General features: G+C 39.6%; 1 protein-coding gene across 1 annotated transcript in view; it reads right to left on the bottom strand.

The window, feature by feature from the left end:
* Window positions 1-302: 302 nt before the first annotated feature.
* The window catches only part of SP1 (Sp1 transcription factor), a 38209-nt gene continuing 18836 nt past the window's right edge, over window positions 303-19675 (bottom strand). The window contains exons 4-6 of the mRNA XM_008532975.2: window positions 5834-6002; window positions 2484-2683; window positions 303-2029 (exon numbers count right to left, since the gene is read on the bottom strand). Of these exons, the coding sequence (XP_008531197.1) occupies window positions 1716-2029; window positions 2484-2683; window positions 5834-6002 (683 nt within the window). The 3' untranslated portion in view covers window positions 303-1715. The remainder of the gene's footprint in view (window positions 2030-2483; window positions 2684-5833; window positions 6003-19675) is intronic.

The raw sequence follows: 19675 nt of genomic DNA, 5'->3' as shown, positions 1-19675 counted from the left end.
CCTAACAGATTACACACATACACACAGCCATTTCCACACTTCCTCACAGTGAAAAGCTCTCTGACAAGTTACCAAAAGGTCAAGAGAGACAATGTTTTAATGGCTGGGCCTTGAGGACAAGTCTGGTTGCATTTAAATCTCAGTGCCAAACGCACTAAGAGTTCCCTGCCGCTATAATTTTTGGATCAGTCTCTTCAGGAATCAGGCCATGGAGAAAGCAGGATGGCTTCTCCTGATCTCTCCTATAAACCACAGTGGTAAGACAAGATTTCTTTTTGTTCTGGGCTATCATTCCCATGATCGTGTGCTTCCTTTTCCCTTAGGAACCACCCAAGGAAGAGTTAAGGGAAAGGATCGAAGAACCACTGCCTTGCCACTAGTACATGCTCTGGAGTCTGCAGAATGGAAACCTGGAACAGATTCATTGGCTGATGCTCCCTAATAACATAATGGGAAAGAAACTACTGGGCACGGTTCAAAAGAGAAAGCGTTATTTCCTTTCAGAATGTAAATTCAGAAGTCTACACATCAAAGCTTAGAGTTACCTTGGAAGACAGCTGTATAAAAGTCCAAATACTCCACTAACGCCTGAACTGGACTACTATGAGTCATTTCTGCTTCTGAGCACATCATTTTCCTACTGAAAGCCCCTACCTATTATTTTACCATCTTTTGACAGTTTATACAAACTGATCCCAGATTATAACCTTCAAAAGGTCTGTTGTACAATTCTGTAGAAAGACTTCTGATTCTTAATGCTTAGAATAGCTAATGAAGAGAGGTGTCTGTGACTCTCCAGCGCCAAGAGGGTGCCTGCGTCAGTAGTATTTTGAACACTCCCTCCATAGCTATCTCAAGCATCAGCCTGGGCTTCAAGGCTTCTCCATTCTGCTGCTGGGAATAAGGACTTTAAAAGGCTGACAGATGTTCCTCACCCAGGGATCACTACTTAAACAAAACATGAAGTGATCAGGTGAGAGAAAGGGAGACAGAGAGGGGTGAGTCAGAAAAGGAGTGCGAGAAGCTGATCCCAAATAAAAAGATAAAATTAAGAAAGGAAAACATTATGTATGTATATATAAACTAAAAGCAGAGCAAATGAATCTTAATCTGGTGGGAAGCCAAGACAACATCTATAGAAAAGCTTGATGTGTCACAACAAGGCTCAGCCATAAAGAAATAAGGCAATGTAAAAAAAATGACCAAGGTATTTTGGTCAGAGAATGGTCTCCTTCCTCCTCCCAGCCAACCCCTGCAAATGCATCTCTATATATCTTTTATATATATATATATATATATATAATATAGAATCTGTTTTTTGTTAAAAAGTATTTCAATGATCATATATATTTATCAAGGCATGATGGCTTTAGGAAAAGGGGGGGATCCATCATGGGGGAGCTGAGAAGGGAAACGCAGGAAGGGGATGCTGGGGTAAGAAGTGTAAGAAGAAACTATTTGGGGTCAAACAAATTCTCATCAAAGGTGGCACCAACAGAATTTTCACTAATGTTTCCCACTTCAAGGAGGTACTGATGATATAGGTGGGTGCCAGGACCCCATTTCTTCTCTTGTATCCCTCCCCTAATTCTTCCCACCACCATGCATTTTAATGCCTCATGGCTCTCTCTCCCACATGTCTCTTGGACCCATGCTACCTTGCACCCAGGGTTGATGGGTATGGCCCATATGTCTCTGGCCCTGGGAGCCTGATCTCAGAAGCCATTGCCACTGATATTAATGGACTGCAGATCCGCCACCTGCATGACGTTGATGCCACTGTTGGCAAGTCGGGCAATACCCTCTGGACAGATGGCCTCCATGGCTACCATATTGGTGGTAATAAGGGCCGAAGGGGTGGCAGTGCCGCTGCCTTCTGAACCTGCCCCACTGTCCAGGGGCAAAGAGCCCACACTCAGGGCTACACCTGGGCCTCCCTTCTTATTCTGGTGGGTCTTGATATGCTTTGACAGGTGGTCACTCCTCATGAAGCGCTTGGGACACTCAGGGCAGGCAAATTTCTTCTCACCTAGGTAAAGGAAGAGAAAGGACATAAGAAACTGACATCTCAGGAAGTAGGGGTACTTTGTCCAATTCACTGCTTTCAAACTATATTAGGTAGAACAAGACCATCTTAGAAGGTGATAGAACCAAGACAAAGCTGGTATCTTTTGCTTTTTGGGGGAATAAATATAGGTAAAGGTTTGGGAGTCCTCAGACAGGAGGGAATGCAGCAGGAAAGTTAAGGCAGGACGAGACTAAGAAGACTAATGGGGTCACAGTCCTCCTTGAAAATCCCACTCAAAACCTACCTCCTTCCTTCTTAACAGTTTCCAGATTAATTCCAATTCCATTTGTGAACCACACATTCAGTTTCAAACTTAAGTTGCTCAGAAATTTTTATTTCATAGGTACATTTTGTAGTCTATCCATTCTGGTCTATGGTCTATTACTATTTCTTCCTTCCTCAGGCTTCAGCTCACCTGTGTGTGTGCGTTTGTGCCTCTGCAGCTCATCAGAACGTGTGAAGCGTTTCCCACAGTATGACCAGGTGCACATGAATGGCCTCTCGCCCGTATGCCAGCGCAAGTGTGCCCGGAGGTGTGAGGTCTTGCCATATACTTTGCCACAGCCTTGGATGTGGCAAATGTGCTGTTTCTTTTTGCCAGGATCCCCAGAGCCCCTGAAAGTGAGAATTCAACTATGCATCATTCATTCCAGAGAGAAAAATTAAAGAACCACAAAGTGTCAACAGTAATTACCTGATCTACTCAAAGCTAAACCAAACTTTTATTTGAAAAAAAGGGCTTCTCGTTAGTATCAAAAGATAGACCTTTAGTTGATTCTAGTTCTTAATACCTAAAATTCAAGTTGTAGGTTTCCTCTCTATTGGATATTTGCTCTTTTCTGCCTTCCTGGTCCTTAATCGATGTTGATGTTTGATGTTTGAAGAGATAATCACTCTCACAGTGACTTGTGAAGTCTGTGAGGCATTTTCTTGTATTTTTCATGGAGTTTAAAAGTCTCAATACAGGGCCCGCCCCGTGGCTGAGCGGTTAAGTTCGTGTGCTCCGCTTCAGCAGCCCACAGTTTTGCCAGTTCGGATCCTGAGTGCGGACATGGCACTGCTCATGAGGCCATGCTGAGGCGGTGTCCCACATGCCACAACTAGAAGGACCCATAACTAAAAAAATATATACAACTATATACTGGGGGGATTTGGGGAGAAAAAGCAGAAGAAAAAAAAAAGATTGGTAACAGTTGTTAGCTCAGGTGCCAATCTGAACAAAAAAAAAATAAAGTCTCAATATAAGCATTTTCCACAAGAACTACTGTGAATATGGTAATATTTTTGACTAGAAACTTAATGAGCAAAGGGTCTCTCCATTTAAGCACGTGGTAGAGAACTTTAAAGAAAATATATTTTACTTTTAGAGGTACAGAAAGGGGCCAGCCCCGTGGCTGAGTGGTTAAGTTCACACACTCCACTTTGGCGGCCCAGGGTTTTACTGGTTTGGATCCTGGGCGCGGACATGCCACCACTCATCAGGCCATGCTGAGGCGGCGTCCCACACAGCACAACCAGAGGCCCTCACAACCAAAATATACAACTATGTGCTAAGGGGGGTTTGGGGAGAAGAAAAGAAAAAGAAGAAAAAAAAGCAGTAGAGAAAGTACAGAAAACCAAAGAACTTTTCTCCTAGAATAAAGGTCAAGAGCCAAACGGTGAAGATTAAATGATGAAAACCTGGAGCAATACTAGGGACTTCAGTGGAAGAGGATGATGGATGGGATAAAAGTTAAAAGAAGGGAATAAGGGGGCCGGCCTGGTAGCACAGCAGTTAAGTGCACACATTCTGCTTTGGCAGCCCGGGGTTTGCCATTTCAGATCCAGGGTGCAGACATGGCACCACTTGGCAAGCCATGCTGTGGTAGGCATCCCACATATAAAAAAGCAGAGGAAGATGGGCACAGATGTTAGCTCAGGGACAGCCTTCCTCAGCAAAAAGAGAAGGATCAGCGGCAGTTAGCTCAGGGCTAATCTTCCTCAAAAAAAAAAAAAAAAAAAAGAAGGGAATAAGGACTCTAACTAATTCAAGGTATGTAAAAAAGATATATATTCCCTATATGGAGCAGATCCTAAGCTCCTCTCAGGAATTAGTTCTGAAAAGTTTCTGCCAAACCAATTTGTTCCATGTGCGATCTATTTGTGGGCACTGGGGAGACTTCCAAGAGGAACTTTTCTTGGATTTTAACAGCACATATTAGCAGAGGGGAAAAAACCCAAACAGAAATGAAATCAGGGGCCGGCCCCGTGGCTGAGTGGTTAAGCGCACGGGCTCCACTTCAGCGGCCCAGGGCTTTGCTGGTTCGGATCCTGGGTGTGGAAATGGCACCACTCATCAGGCCATGCTAAAGTGGCATCCCACATGCCACAAGTAGAAGGACCCACAACTAAAAATACCCAACTATGTACGAGGGGCTTTGGGGAGAAAAAGGGAAAATAAAATGTTTAAAAAAAAACAAGAAAGAAATGAAATCACACTTTGGTGGAAATCAGCAGAGAATTGTCTTCAAAAATCTAAATCCACTTTAAGCTTTCTTAGAGATTCTACTGTACTCAGTGCTTTTGATTCAGGTTTTTCCTGCAATGTAGAGTAACCCACAAAGAACTCAAATTATTTTTTATTTTGGTACTTTTATTTTCTTTTTGGCTTGAGGAAGATCTGCCCTGAGCTAACATCTGTGCCACCCTTCCTCCACTTTCTATGTGGGTTGCTGCCACAGCATGGCTGACAAATGGTATAGGTCCACGCCTGGGATCCAAACCCAAGAACACAGGCCACTGAAGTAGAGCACGCCAAACTTAATCACCACACCATGGGGCCAGCTCTAGTACTTTTCTTATTTTTGTGCTTATTTTTATTGGAACAAAACTTTAACAGACTTTTTTCAAAGGCATTTAAAAAACTATGCGACTTCCTATTCTCTTTCAAAAGCAACGACTTAAAGGAAAAAACAGAACTTGCAACTCTCCAGAGATAATACTGAATAGCAGGTACTACTACTGAGAAAATTCATCAGAACTTTGTTTTACAGGACATGTTAGATTCCCTGATGGAAGAATTTTCTATTTGGAGTAAGCATTTTGTCTATTTTGAGGGAAAATAAGACTCTGGAAAACTCACGATTCTCACACAGCCACTGTAAAAAATTATTACAGTAGGTACGTTTCTTTTTCTCTGCAAGGCTGTTTTACAAGCAACCTTGTTAAAACCATCTCAAAACAGACATATGGTAACAATCATTAGACCAGTTGGCTCCATCTGATTTCCTTATCTCTAGGAGAAAGAAGGCACTATTAAGGCTCAAGGTAAAAGAGTCAAGGAAAGGATGAGAGCTGGAACCGAGATCCTATAATACAATCTAATCAAATGTATTGTACTATCTCTGATCCCTTCACAACACTGCCAAATCTTTATTTTTTTTTTAATTTTATTTTTTCTTTTTCTCCCCAAAGCCCCCCAGGGTACAGAGTTGTATATTCTTAGTTGTGGGTCCTTTCAGTTGTGGCATGTGGGATGCCACCTCAGCATGGCTTGATGAGTGGTGCCATGTCCGTGCCCAGGATTCAAACCGGCAAAACCCTGGGCGGCTGAAGCAGAGCACATGAACTTAACCAACTGGCCACAGGGCCAGCCCCACCAAATCTTTAAGATTAAAAAATTAACCCTCCTCTTCTCACCTCCAAATCTATTCACTTTTCTTCTTTAAGAAAAGAGACTTAAGAGACTCTTAAGTTACTCTTAAGAGACTGGCCAGATCAACTTACCTTCCTTCACTATCTTTACAGTAGGGGCAGGTACATGCTTCCCGCCGGGTCCTCCGACCAGCTTGGGGTTGGGGATCTGGGCTGTTCTCTCCTTCCTCTCCGCCTGCTGTGTCATCATGCATCCCATCACCACCGGCCCCATGGAGGCCAAGCTGAGCTCCATGATCACCTGAAATTAACACAGGAAAGGGTCAACATGGGAAACAGCAGAGGTCATCATAGCCACAGGCATCTTATCTTACATTTACAGCACCATTTCTTCAAAGCTTTGAAGCCACATTCACTGGTATTGCCCACACTTGAAATCTCAAGAACCTTCATTGAAAATACAAAGAGCCAATAAGTACACCAAAACAGGGTCAATCTCACTAAATTTTAAATACACAACTCTATTTATAATGGACTTTTGTAATTTTTCACCTATCAGATTACAAAAAGTTAAAACTCTAATAATGCATAGCATTGGCAATGCTATGGGGAAACTGGCATTTTTACATATAGATGGTGATAAATTAAATTAGTACAATCCTTGTGAAGGCTAATTTAGCAATATTATTAAAAAATTAAGGGGCCAGCCCAGTGGCACAGCGGTTAAGCACGCACGTTCCGCTTCTCGGCGGCCTGGGGTTTGCTAGTTCGGATCCCGGGTGCAGACATGGCACTGCTTGGTACACCATGCTGTGGTAGGCATTCCACATATAAAGTGGAGGAAGATGGGCACGGATGTTTGCTCAGGGCCAGGCTTCCTCAGCAAAAAAAAGAGGAGGACTGACAGTAGTTAGCTCAGGGCTAATCTTCCTCAAAAAAAAAAAAAAAAAATACACTATTGAAGAACTAGTTAAGTAAATTATGATAAACTTATGCAATGGACTACTATACATCCATTAAAAATAATGAGATAAAGTTATGTACTGTTACAGAAAGACGTCCAACAAATCTTTTATTCATGCCCAAAGCTAAAGTGCTATGGAACCAACCAAACGGAAATGACTGAAAATAAGACTTAAAGGGATTCCAAACTAAAAATCATACAAAACCTGAGAGGGGAAACTTCCTGAAATGAGCAAAAGGTTGTGAATATTCAGCAGGGAACAGTACACGTATATTATTATAAATTTTGACACATGAGGCTCTCCTGAGATAAAAATTAATTCTTTAGAGCTAGCTTTACACTTCAGGAAGGTTTTGATTTGGGACTGGATGCTTTCCAGAATGCTAGAAAAAGGAAGAAAGCATCAAGCATACCTTCTATCGTCACTTGATGTCATTTGCTTTTAAAGAGAAAATTTGTATGAAATCACTATAATTTCTGTCCTGGTTAAATTAGAACAGATACATAATGCCACAAAGGTCTAGTCAGTGTTTTTCAAACTTTTTAAACTTGCAACCCACAGTAAAAAATATATTTGACATTGTGACCTAACACATACACACATACCTGAAACAAACGTTTCACAAACAATGCTCACCCTTAGGATAAGCAGTGTATTCTGAAATTTTCTAGACTATTTAAATTTTTTTTTTTCCTTAATGCTGGTCATCACCCAGTATATTGATTTTATGAACCACTAATGGGTCACACTTGATATTTTCAAACACTGCTCTAGGTCTATGGACAAAAGTAATTTTTTTTAACTTTTTATTGAGATTATGATAGTTTACAACCTTGTGAAATTTCCATTGTACATTATTGTTTGTCAGTTGTGTTGTAGGTGCACCACTTCACCCTTTGTGCCCACCTCCCAACCCCCCTTTCTCCTGGTAACCACTAATCTGTTCTCTTTGTCTACATGTTTAACTTCCACATGTGAGTGGAGTCATACAGAGATTGTCTTGCTCTAGCTGGCTTATTTCACAAAAGTAATGTTTCAAAGGAATAGATAACATTCTTCTCAAGTTTTCAAAGCCTACTATCAGTAAGTATTCACCTATGAAAGCACCCTGTAAGTAAGTTAATTACTCTACCCATATTTAAGATTCCTATAAATGCACAGTGTTGAATTGGTCTGCTTATCTATTCCATAAAGACAGAAACTAAGTAAATGGGGTAGGTCAGACCTAACTCCTAGAAATCTAGGCTCTTTTTTTTTTTTTGGAGGAAGATTAGCCCTGAGCTAACTGCTACCAATCTTCCTCTTTTTCTGAGGAAGGCTGGCCCTGAGCCAACATCCGTGCCCATCTTCCTCTACTTTATATGTGGGACGCCTACCACAGCCTGGCATGCCAAGTGGTGTCATGTCTGCACTCAGGATCCGAACTGACGAACCCCCGGCTGCCAAAGTGGAATGTGTGCACATAACCACTGCGCCACCGGGCCAGCCCCTAGGCTCTTGATTTTTACTTCTGTACCTAATCTCCACTCTTTTCAGCTCATCAACATAATTTTGAGTTACTATGCCTAATAGTAAGCTCTCTCTGTGCTTTCCTTCTTACTCTACCACTTCTAAGCATCTGCCTACGGCATAAAATAAATTTACTTTGAATGTTTTGAGAGTTTCATGATAGTGGCAGACATAAACCTGGCAGGTACTGGAATACAGGGTTCACAACAAGTTTCGGAGTCAGACAGACCTAGATACGACTCTCTGTATCACCATTTGATTAGCTTTCTGACTGTGAGCATGTAATTTCTCTATTAGTTTCTTCATCAGTAAAAATGGTATGAAATATTATCAATCTCATAAATTTACTATGAGAAACAAATCAAACAATACATGCAAGGTGCTTAGCAAACATTCAACACATTGTAGCTCATATTATTAGGAAAATATCTTGAGGGAAAACCATAGTGAGAAATCATGGAATAAGATAAGACACCAACATTTTACTTAATCAATCCACCTTAAAAACTATACTGTTTTACTGAGTGGAAACTCCCCCTAGTGGGGATGGAGAACACATACTTTGAAATAATCCCCAAAAGCTCAGCAGGCAAGGCAGGATGCTAGTTAGCATCACCAGTGGTTACCCACCCGAAATTACCTTCAGAAGAGAAATTTATGAAACTGTAGATCCAGCTATCTACACAATAGGTTTTCAGAAACAAAATAAGACAAAAATGTGGTACTTATAAGCAAATCATCTTCTTTGATCTATTTTCCAACCTAATGTAACTCCACTAAAATTCGAGAAGCAACTCATTAATCTCCAATTAATCTCCCCTGTCCCAATCAACTGGTAAAAGGCAAACCTTTCTCCACTTTATTGAGATATAAAAATAAATTCAGGATAGGACATAACCCAGTAAAGAGGGAAACAAAGAAATACAAAGATAGTAGGACTCTCTAAATCATACCCCTAGCCCTCTTTCAAATTCTTACACAATAAACAACCAAAACTAATATCCTCCGGAACCCTCACTATGATTTCAAAGGATTTTTTTAAATTATGAAAACTGGGAATGGGGCTAGACAAAATGAACAATGTTGAATTTCATTTAACAAAAAGGAGGGATGAAACGCCAACAGAGCATCAACATCAGACCAGAATCTGTTTCCAGTCTCTTTTAATAACAGTTTTAGAAAAAGAACAGTTTTATCTTAAAATGTGGCACTGGTTAGGCAATCAAATAAATTAAAGATTTTCCCTTCCACGATGAAAATAAGTATAAACCAAAGTCACAGTGTAATGACAGTCTTGCCCAGCTCGGTGGTTGCCTTTAGCATCAGTTTCTGAAATGGCGACAGCAGTTACATGCGTCTTCAGTTTCCTCAAAGCGAAGAAGTGAATTGAAGTCGTGAACTTTCAAGAAGACTACTATGATAGGTCAAACACCCTATTCTCTGAGAAAAAACCTGGGCAATACTAAAATAAGATGAAATAAGAAACTCCTCAATAATTTTCAAAAGGGTGGTTCCCATACACATCCCTATTCATCTGCTCTCTGGAATGATTTTAGGAACATTGTGTTCTTTAATTCAGTATTAATACAGTAAGACTAGATTTTAGAACCATACCTACACGAAGCACACACTAGGTTTTCTGAACGTGTTTCATTCTACACAATAGATTTAATCCAAAGAAGTGTATCTCAGACCACGAAGTATTTGTGTGTTTAGCCACGTTGAAACAGAATAGTCGTAACACATCACTTCTGTGTGAAGAACAGCAGGTATCCAGAATATGGCCCCAAATCAAAAAATAAAAACGTCTCTAGTTAGGGCTGGCCCGGTGGCGCAGCGGTTAAGTGCGCATGTTCCGCTTTGGCGGCCCGGGGTTCGCTAGTTCAGATCCCAGGTGCGGACACAGCACCACTTGGCAAGCCATGCTGTGGCAGGCGTCCCACATATAAAGTAGAGGAAGATGGGCATGGATGTTAGCTCAGGGCCAGTCTTCCTCAGCAAAAAGAGGAGGATTGGCAGCAGATGTTAGCTCAGGGTTAATCTTCCTCAAAAAAGCAAACAAAAAAACAAAACACATCTCTAGTAACAGAAATAGACGATTCATAATACATGGTGCTTTATCTTTTTAAATAACAGTAATTTTATTAATCTGGTTTCCCAGTCTAAAGTGAATTAGAGGCAGCAAATTAGAGAAAAAGAAAAGTTGTTTGGGTTTTTTTGAGGAAGATAAGCCCTGAGCTAACATCTGCCACCCAATCCTCCTCTTTTTGCTGAGGGAGATTGGCCTTGAGCTAACATCTGTACCCATCTTCCTCTATTTTTTTATACGTGGGATGCCTGACACAGCATGGCTTGATAAGCAGTGTGTAGGTCCGTGCCAGGGATCTGAACTCACAAACCCAGGGCTGCTGAAGCGGAGCGTGTGAACTTAACTGCTATGCCACTAGACCAGCCCCCCCAAGAACTGTACTTTTAATGGCAGAAAAAGTGATAACTGGGAGTGATTAAACATAATACTAATAAATACATAAGGATGGCCCCCAAATTCATCCCTATATTGACTACTAGGTTACTCTTGAGATACAGTTTAATGCAGAAGAGACAAGATAAATGCTTGATTCTGTCAATTACTAGTTTTCAAGATGAGATAGTTTCCCAGAATCCTTGAGAAGTGACGAGTGAGTTTTCCTTTTCTTAAAAATCAAGTTTATTGAGATATAATTTATATACAATGAAATTCACACTTTTAGTAAGTTGAGACCAGGGTTCTCAACTAGGTCATGTTGCTCCCCAGGAGACATCTGACGATGTACGGAGACATTTTTGATCGCCACATCCGACATCTAGTGTTGCTAAACATTCTACAATGCACAGGACAGCCCACTCCTCCCTCAAAAGAAAGAATTATCTGGTTCAAAATGTCAACAGTGCTGAGGTTGAGAAATCATGGTTCAGACTAACGTATACAGTCAGTAGTGTAACCACGAATAGAAGCAAGATACAGAATATTTCCACCACTTCAGATAGCTCCCACATATCCTTCTGCAGTCTTTTTTGCATCAACATGAATTAATAGATTTAGTTGTATTTGATGCTTCGATCCATTGCAGTTATTATCCATCCTTATTGATGCTCAAATTATCCCACTCGACTGTTTGCTCATTAGACTGGATTAATGGGTTTTGGAGAAGAATAACTCTTCAGTGAAGTGACCTTCTCATCACATCATATTAGGAGGTACATGATATTAACATACTCTGTTTTTTTTTGTTTGTTTGCTTTTTTTTTTTAAAGATTTTATTTTTTCCTTTTTCTCCCCAAAGCCCCCCGTACACAGTTGTATATTCTTCGTTGTGGGTCCTTCTAGTTGTGGCATGTGGGATGCCACCTCCGCGTGGTCTGATGAGCAGTGCCATGTCTGCGCCAGGATTCGAACCAACGAAACACTGGGCCGCCTGCAGCGGAGTGCACAAACTTAACCACTCGGCCACGGGGCCAGCCCCTAACATACTCTGTTTTTAAGAGGGAGATGCAGGAAGATTTAAAAAACTGGCTGCCACCATTATGTCTCCACAATTTTCAGTAAATTATCCTTTAAAAGTTTTAAAACAAACAAGATTCCATCATCTACGATAATTATTTAGGCAGACTCCTCATTCTCTATTTGTGGGTGTTAGAGTGGTACGTCTATGCACGTGCACTAGCTCTGGCGTTCAATAACAGATACTACTACTTGTTCCCAGTTTTCATACTCTCCTTCTTCCTCCCTAAAAGCCACCTGATTTTGTTCAGGGTAACAATGTGCTGGGTTAAAAATATTCTCCTTCCCAGGTTCCTTTGCAGATAAGAGGTAGCGACGTGACATGGTCTTAGCCAATCAGGTGTAAAACAAAATTGCTGGGTAAGACTTTCAGGAAAGCTCTTTAAATAGGAACAACTAGGCTTGCTTCCTCCTTTATCAAATTTCATCTTTCCCTCCTTTATCCTGTCTGGAAAGAGGTCACAATGACCAAAGGTGGAGTAGCTGCCTCCCAAGCACAGCAAGTGACCTACACTAAGGCAAAAGTAAACACAGCCAGGGTTCCTACTGTTACCTGTAGCTGCCACACCAGCCTTGACTCACTACCTCCAGATTTCATAGTATATGAGAATAAACCCCTATCCTGTTAAGCCACTGTAATAGGTTTTCTGGTATATATGGCTAAATGCATTTGCTAACTACAGAAAAAAAAAAGGAATTATATTTTCTTAAAGTGAGACATGACTATGCTGGGTACATCAATTTTTCTTGACTATGCAGTCTACATGTCATACATATCTCCAAGCAATATTGTGTTACTATTTTTTATGTGTGTCAAATTGGTAAGAGCCTTTAATTTTTTTTTGTCCATCTCCTAGAACTATGGTGTAAGTGGGGAAGCATCTAACAAAAAATTCTGATGATGATAATTTTATATTAAATTACACCACACAAGAATAGAGAACAGGCACCAGAAACTTATTTCCCTCTGCTACAGAATGCAAACCCTTGCCAACTCATTGGGAACTTGTGCTCTATACAAATCCATATATTTTGCTTCTAAACTTCTCTCTTCCACACTAAATCTTTCCTGATTATAGAATTACTACAGCATATTTTATACACACACATGTATGAATGGTAATTTATAGGCTTTACTATATGTATATAAACTTCCTTTAGGGCTTATCCCTGTAATGTCCTATACCATGTGGACTCCCTAAGGGCAGGCTGTAGAAATATTTATCAATTATTTACTGTCTATTGTTCCAGGTACTATACTAAGCTCTAAAGATTAAAAGAAATATTTCTCACTATTGAAAAGCTTTTAGTTCACTAGAGAAGACAGAAACAAATAATTTCAAAATAATGAGACAAATGTTATAGTAAAAGCCATTCAGGGGCTAGCCTGGTGGCGCAGCGGTTAAGTGTGCACATTCCACTTTGGTGGCCTGGGGTTTGATGGTTTGGATCCCAGGTGTGGACCTACGCACCACTTGTCAAGCCATGCTGTGGCAGGCGTCCCACATATAAAGCAAAGGAAGATGCGTATGGATGTTAGCTCAGGACCAGTCTTCCTCAGCAAAAAGAGGAGGATTGGCGGCAGATGTTAGCTCAGGGCTAATCTTCCTAAAAAAAAAAAACCCCAAAAAACAAAAAAAAAGCCATTCAAAGGATGTTCTAGTGAGGAAGATTAACCCTAAGCTCACATCCACTGCCACTCCTCCTCTTTTTGCTGAGGAAGATTGGCCCTGAGCTAACATCTGTGCCCATCTTCCTCTATTCTTTTAAATATGTGGGACGCCTGCCACAGCACGGCTTGATAAGCAGTGCACGGGTCCATGCCCAGGATCCGAACCTGCAAACCTTGGGCTGACGAAGCAGAGCGAGTGAATTTAACCACTATGCCACCAAGCCACCCCAAAAACGGTAATTTCTCCAGCCTGTAATTTCAGAGAAGGCTTGCTTCCTAAAGGAGCTGACATTTGGGCCAGACATTAAAGAACGCATAGGAGTTAGCCAGGTGAAGAATGTTGGCAAGGGAAGGGTGTCTCAGGCAGAGGGAACACTCTGAGCAGAGTCAAGGAATGTAGTGGAGTAGAACATGGTGTGTGGGATGATGGTGGAGTAGAGGGAGAAGATGGAGGTGGAGAGACGAACTTCAAAACAGATGATATTATTAAATGCAAGACAGATACTTAAATGACAGACTTTTAAAAAAAGTGATGGTAGGGAGAGTTTGGAGAGAAAAGCACTTTCATACACTCCTCGTAGCATGAGGGCACAAAAGCACATAGCAGGGAAACAGCCTGGTGTGTGTGGAGGGCATTTTGGCAAAATAGATCAAGTCTTTACGATGTGACTAATCTTTAAGCAAGCAAGTTTTCTCTTAGGACTAAGGACATGTGCCAAATACTGTATTAAGCTTTGGGAATAGTCAGATATAATCAGGGCCATTATAGAGCTTCTATCCCACTGGGAAGACACAAAATGAAACCAACAAGTATAATATCTGTCCTATAATTTGTATAATAAAGTAGTAATAAAATGCTCTGATAAAAGAAGTATAAGAGTTGAGAGGGGGAGTACTAAAAGAAAGAAATATTCTGGGCTATTCCATTAGATAATGGTGAGAGATAATAAAGCTCTAAAGTAGGGTAGCGGTTCTAGTGAAGAGAAATGCACAGATAAGAAATATTTAGGAGTAAAAAAGGCAGGATTTAGTGGCTGAATACAGGGAACTTCAAAGTTTCTGGGACATAAGTGAAACAGCAAGATTGCCAGGTATGTAAACAAAAGAGAGGCAACAAATATTTTTCAGATCTTTCAAAGATACAGACTAAGGAACTCATTAAAACAGAAATCTAACCCAGTAACTCCAGTCATGGTATATAACCAAGAGAAATAAAAACATATGTCCACACAAAAATTTGTACACAAATGTGCACAGCATTATTCCCAATAGCCAAAAAGTAGAAACAACCCAAATGTGTATCAACTGATGAATGGGATAAACAAAATGTAGTATATTCACACAATGAAATATTATCTGGCAATAAAAAAGGATGAATTACCGATACATGCTACAACATGGATGAATCTTGAAAACATTATGCTCAGTGAAAGAAGCCTCACAGAAGACCACATATTATACGATTCCATTTATATGAAATACCCAGAACTGGCAAATCCATACAGATGGTAAGTAGATTAGTGGTTGCCTTAGACCAGGGATGAGGGGTGAGAAAGGGGCATGACAATTAATGGGCCATGTGGTGTTTCTTTTTGGCATGATGAAAAACGTTCTTAAATTGGATTGTGGTACTGGGTGCACAATTCTGTGAATATACTAAAATCCACTGAACTGTACATTTTAAGTGGGTGAATTATAAGCATATGAATTATAGCCCAATAAAACTATTTTAAAAAGTAAACTCTAGGGGCCAGCCCCGTGGCCGAGTGGTTAAGTTCGAATGCTCCACTTTGGTGGCCCAGGGTTTCGCTGGTTCGGATCCTGGGCATGGACATGGCACCACTCATCAGGCCACGTTAAGGTGGCGTCCCACATGCCACAACTATAAGGACCCACAACTAAAACATACAACTATGTCTTGGGGGGATTTGGGGAGAAAAAGCAGGGAAAAAAAAAGACTGGCAACAGTTGTTAGCCTCAGGTGCCAATCTTAAAAAAAAAAGTAAACTCTCATTCAAAAAACTCTTTAAAAGGAAGGAAGGAAGGAGAAAAGGATCAAAGGGGAAAACTGTAAAAGAAAAAATAAACAATCTACATTCGCGGGGGGGCACCACAGGAGCAGGGAGAAGGAAAATATTTATTTTTTATTTATTTTAATTCAACAAATCTTGATGGCACCTCTGTTGTGTGCTCCACACTAATGTTAGGTGCTACAGGCAAGGAGACTAAATCTAGTGAGATAACACACAAGAGAGAAAGAGGTATCTCCAGTTGCCTTTTTTTGCTCTACATGTCAGAAGGCTCAGAGATAAATCTTCTGTTCAAAATAACTTTAGATACCTCAGCCCCTGTCACATTTCAGAAATAATTCTGGGCAGATAAAGTTCAGTGTTTACAAAATTGTGTGGAAAGAAAGAAGGGGAAGAAATTCAAAAACACTAACACTGGTTTCTTTAAATGATAGGATGCCTTCTTTATATTTTTCCATATTAAATATAATGAAAAATAAAGTGAGGGGAGTTAAATACACACACATATGTTTAAATAAGAAGAAAACTATTATCAAACTTTTAGAAAGCATCTATATGTGATTTTTAAAAAGTTTCTGGGACATAAGTGAAACAGCAAGATTGCCAGGTATGTGAACATTCATTAAAAATTCATTCAAGAAGTCACAAAAGAAAAGATCGATTCACTTGACATATAAAAATGAAAAGCTTCCCTATTAAAAAAGCAAGTAAGAGCTTGAGGAAGTTATTTTCAGCAAATATTAAAAACAATGAATTTCTTTATTTGAAAAAACAGCCCAGCCAAGTTCCTAAGAATATTATCATCATGCCAGTAGACAAATCAACTGATACGACTTGTAAACAAGAAGGAAAAATATTCAACCTCACTAGTAAGGAAAAACATAAAAATTTAACCTTTGGGGAAAGGTCATAACTCTTTGGGGAAAGAGTTCATAAAAATGTTCATCATTGAAAAAATCCAACTATGGAAAAAATCATTTGAACAGACATTCATCATTAAAGTACTTACAATAGCAATACAAGAAATGGGTTAAAATGTAAACAATAAGGAAATTGTTAAATGACCAGATGGAATATTAGGCAATCAGTAAAATTTATGGTTAACTGATGTATAACAACTTGGAAAAAATGCTTATGCTATAATATTACTAAACAAAGGAACAAATTACATGCACACTAAGAAGTGAGCTATGCTAAAGAAATACATGCATTAAAATTTAAAGCAGAAGAAAACATAGCAAATTGGTGACTGTGAGGAGGAGTGGTATTAGTTTTGTTTTTCTACTTCCTATTTCTAGTATTTTGTATAATGTAATTACGTAACTTTTATCATTAGAAACACCTACACAGCAAAAAAATAAAAATAAAAAACTTAGCCTGTGCATCCTCCCCTTTCTGGCATATTAACAGTGTTTTATAGATTTAATAACTGGTTCTTCACGTCTCAGAAATGGGTAGTTTTCCTGAAGTCCAGGGCAATGAGCACAGTGATGGCAAAGGCTCTCACCAGCAGATGTCACTGTAAGTAACTGACAGATGGGTGTGTTTAAAGTCCACCCTCCCAGACAAGAGCTTTAAGAAGAAAAAAGAGAGAAGAGTGGGAACACACATTTTACATGGGACCATTTGAGGAAGTAAAATTTAGATGTCTCTCCATCAAAACTAGATTTTTTTTCCCAGCTTTGGTAATGTTTCCTTACTAAACACTCTCTAGTTTTATATTATCCATAATAAATCAAAAGGTATAGATCTCCCTATTTTTCATGTCCAAGACAACTAAGGACTTCAAAATTTGATCACTATTAGCAACATACTGAAATTCTTCTAAATTCCAAGACTTTCACCTACTTCCCACCTCTGTCAACATCATTCCACAGTGAAAATTATTTTTCAAGACAGAGAAATGAATTAGAATTGTCTTCTCTTCCCGCATCGGCCCCCACTGTAGTGATGATTTCCCAGGGAAAGGGGTTGACTCTAACATCTCCCCCAAATGAGCTGTAATTACCTATTATTATTCAGACCAGTATGACTTAAAATTCATTTAAATATATAATATATACACACCAGAGGAACGCTGTGCGGGAGGGGCATAAAGGTTAAGAGAATATAGTTGTCTGGTTTAATAAGAACAGGAAAGTGATAAAATAAATAGGAGAATGATAAAATTAATTTTGAACTTATTTCACGCCTCCATCATTTCCCTGATTAAAAAAGAGATGAACACAATTAATCTCCCCCTTCATTGGGTTTTAAATTAGGTTCTTTTGACTGACTTTGGACTGTTCATATCCATCAACTGATATTTTAAATTACTGAGAGCCTCTGATGATTAAAATTAATAAGGGCTTGGGCCAGCCCAGTGGCATAGTGGTTAAATGCACACGTTCTGCTTTGCCAGCCCGTGGTTCGCTGGTTCGGATCCTGGGTGTGGACATAAGCACCACTTATCACGCCATGTTGTGGCAGACGTCCCCACATATAAAAGAGAGGAAGATGGGCACAGATGTTAGCTCAGGGCCAGTCTTCCTTAGCAAAAAGGGGAGGGTTGGCAGCAGATGTTAGCTCAGCAATAATCTTCCTCAATAAATAAATAAATAAATAAATAAAATTAATAAGGGCCATTACATACACTGTAACACACTATAATGATGCAGTTGGACAAACCTAGGTTTGAATCCTGATTACACCACTTATTAGCTGAATAACCCTCTCTGAACCTTACTTTCCTTTCATGAGCAAAAAGGATATAATCATATTGGACTAACTAATAAAATTAATACAAAGTATACCTAGAATTGTTCCTGGTACACAGGAGGCACTCTATAAATCATTGTATATTAGGAAAATGAAAGGAGGGCTAAATCTGATTTTTAATGTCTTTTCTCCCATCTCTATACACACCTTAACGATCCACAGCATTTTGAATTTCTCTAGGGAAGTTGTAACATCAAATTCAATCATCAACGTTTCTAAAACAGCAGTAATATAAGAATGGTATAAAACAAAAAATAAAATGCACAGTAATCTCATACTCTTTTTCTAACCACTAGATTTACCACTGAAAAAAGATAATCATATGGGAGCCTTCAATTGTATTTAATTCCCATTAAAAATAGCTTGGGGTTGATTAGTAATGCAGAAACAACCATTCCGAATGCAGCGTTTTCCTGAAAGGAGAAACTGTAGGTTAAATTTCATGTTTTCAGAAAGTTTTCTGGACAAAATAAAGCAATGAGAAGCTGTGTGATGATAAAAGCATGAAAGAATGCTGAAGCAAAGTATATATGTACATAGGAAAGATAAGTACCTTAAACCCAAGTATCCCACAGACTGTCTCCCACTTACAAGACCAAATTAATTTCTCTAGGAGGGCCTGAAGAAAAATGAATAATAGTAGCCATCTATCATGTTCTATGAATAAGATTCTAAACAATATTTATAGTACTATTAAGAGTAATGGAAATCAAAAAGGTGGTGAAAACATCCAAAATCCTACCATCTCAACAATTACTATTATCACTTTTTCATCTTCCCCTTGATTACTATTCATATGTACAATAAACTTTACCTATATGTAATCATAATACAGTTACATTATGCATAAAAATCTAAATATTAAAGAAGTAACTCGAGGCCAGCCTGGTGGCATAGTGGTTAAATTCACATGCTCTGCTTTGGCGGCCCAGGATTCGTAGGTCTGGATCCCAGGTGTGGACCTAGCACCCCTTGTCAAGCCACACTGTGGCAGCATCCCACATAAAACAGAGAAAGATTGGCAAGAGATGTTAGCTCAAGGCCAATCTTCCTCAGAAAAAATAAATAAATAAAATAAAAAATAAAGAAGTAATTCTTCAGGGGGCCGGGCCCAGTGGCACAGTGGTTAAGTTCACACACTCCACTTCAGCAGCCTGGAGTTCACCAGTTCAGATCCCAGGTGCAGACCTACACACTGCTCATCAAGCCATGCTGTGGTGGCATCCCACATATAAAATAGAGGAAGACTGGCACAGATGCTAGCTCAGCAACAATCTTCCTCACCAAAAAAGAAAAACGAGGTAACTCTTCAGATCCACACCATCCTGAGATCCCTGAAGTGACCACACAAATAGGCACTTAGATGTTGGGTACCTTTTAACAATAGGGCTCTCGAAATGTATGCATGAGTAATGCCCTTAGTACAATTATATAACCTGACATACTACAGCTGATATTTCAACCCCTCCCTAAGTATAAACTCTAAGGTAACTTTTTTGA

Source organism: Equus przewalskii, chromosome 5 (assembly GCF_037783145.1).
Source record: "Equus przewalskii isolate Varuska chromosome 5, EquPr2, whole genome shotgun sequence".
NCBI lineage: Eukaryota > Metazoa > Chordata > Mammalia > Perissodactyla > Equidae > Equus > Equus przewalskii.
Note: the sequence above shows the minus strand (reverse complement) of the source record. Positions and strands in the feature narration are given on the sequence as shown.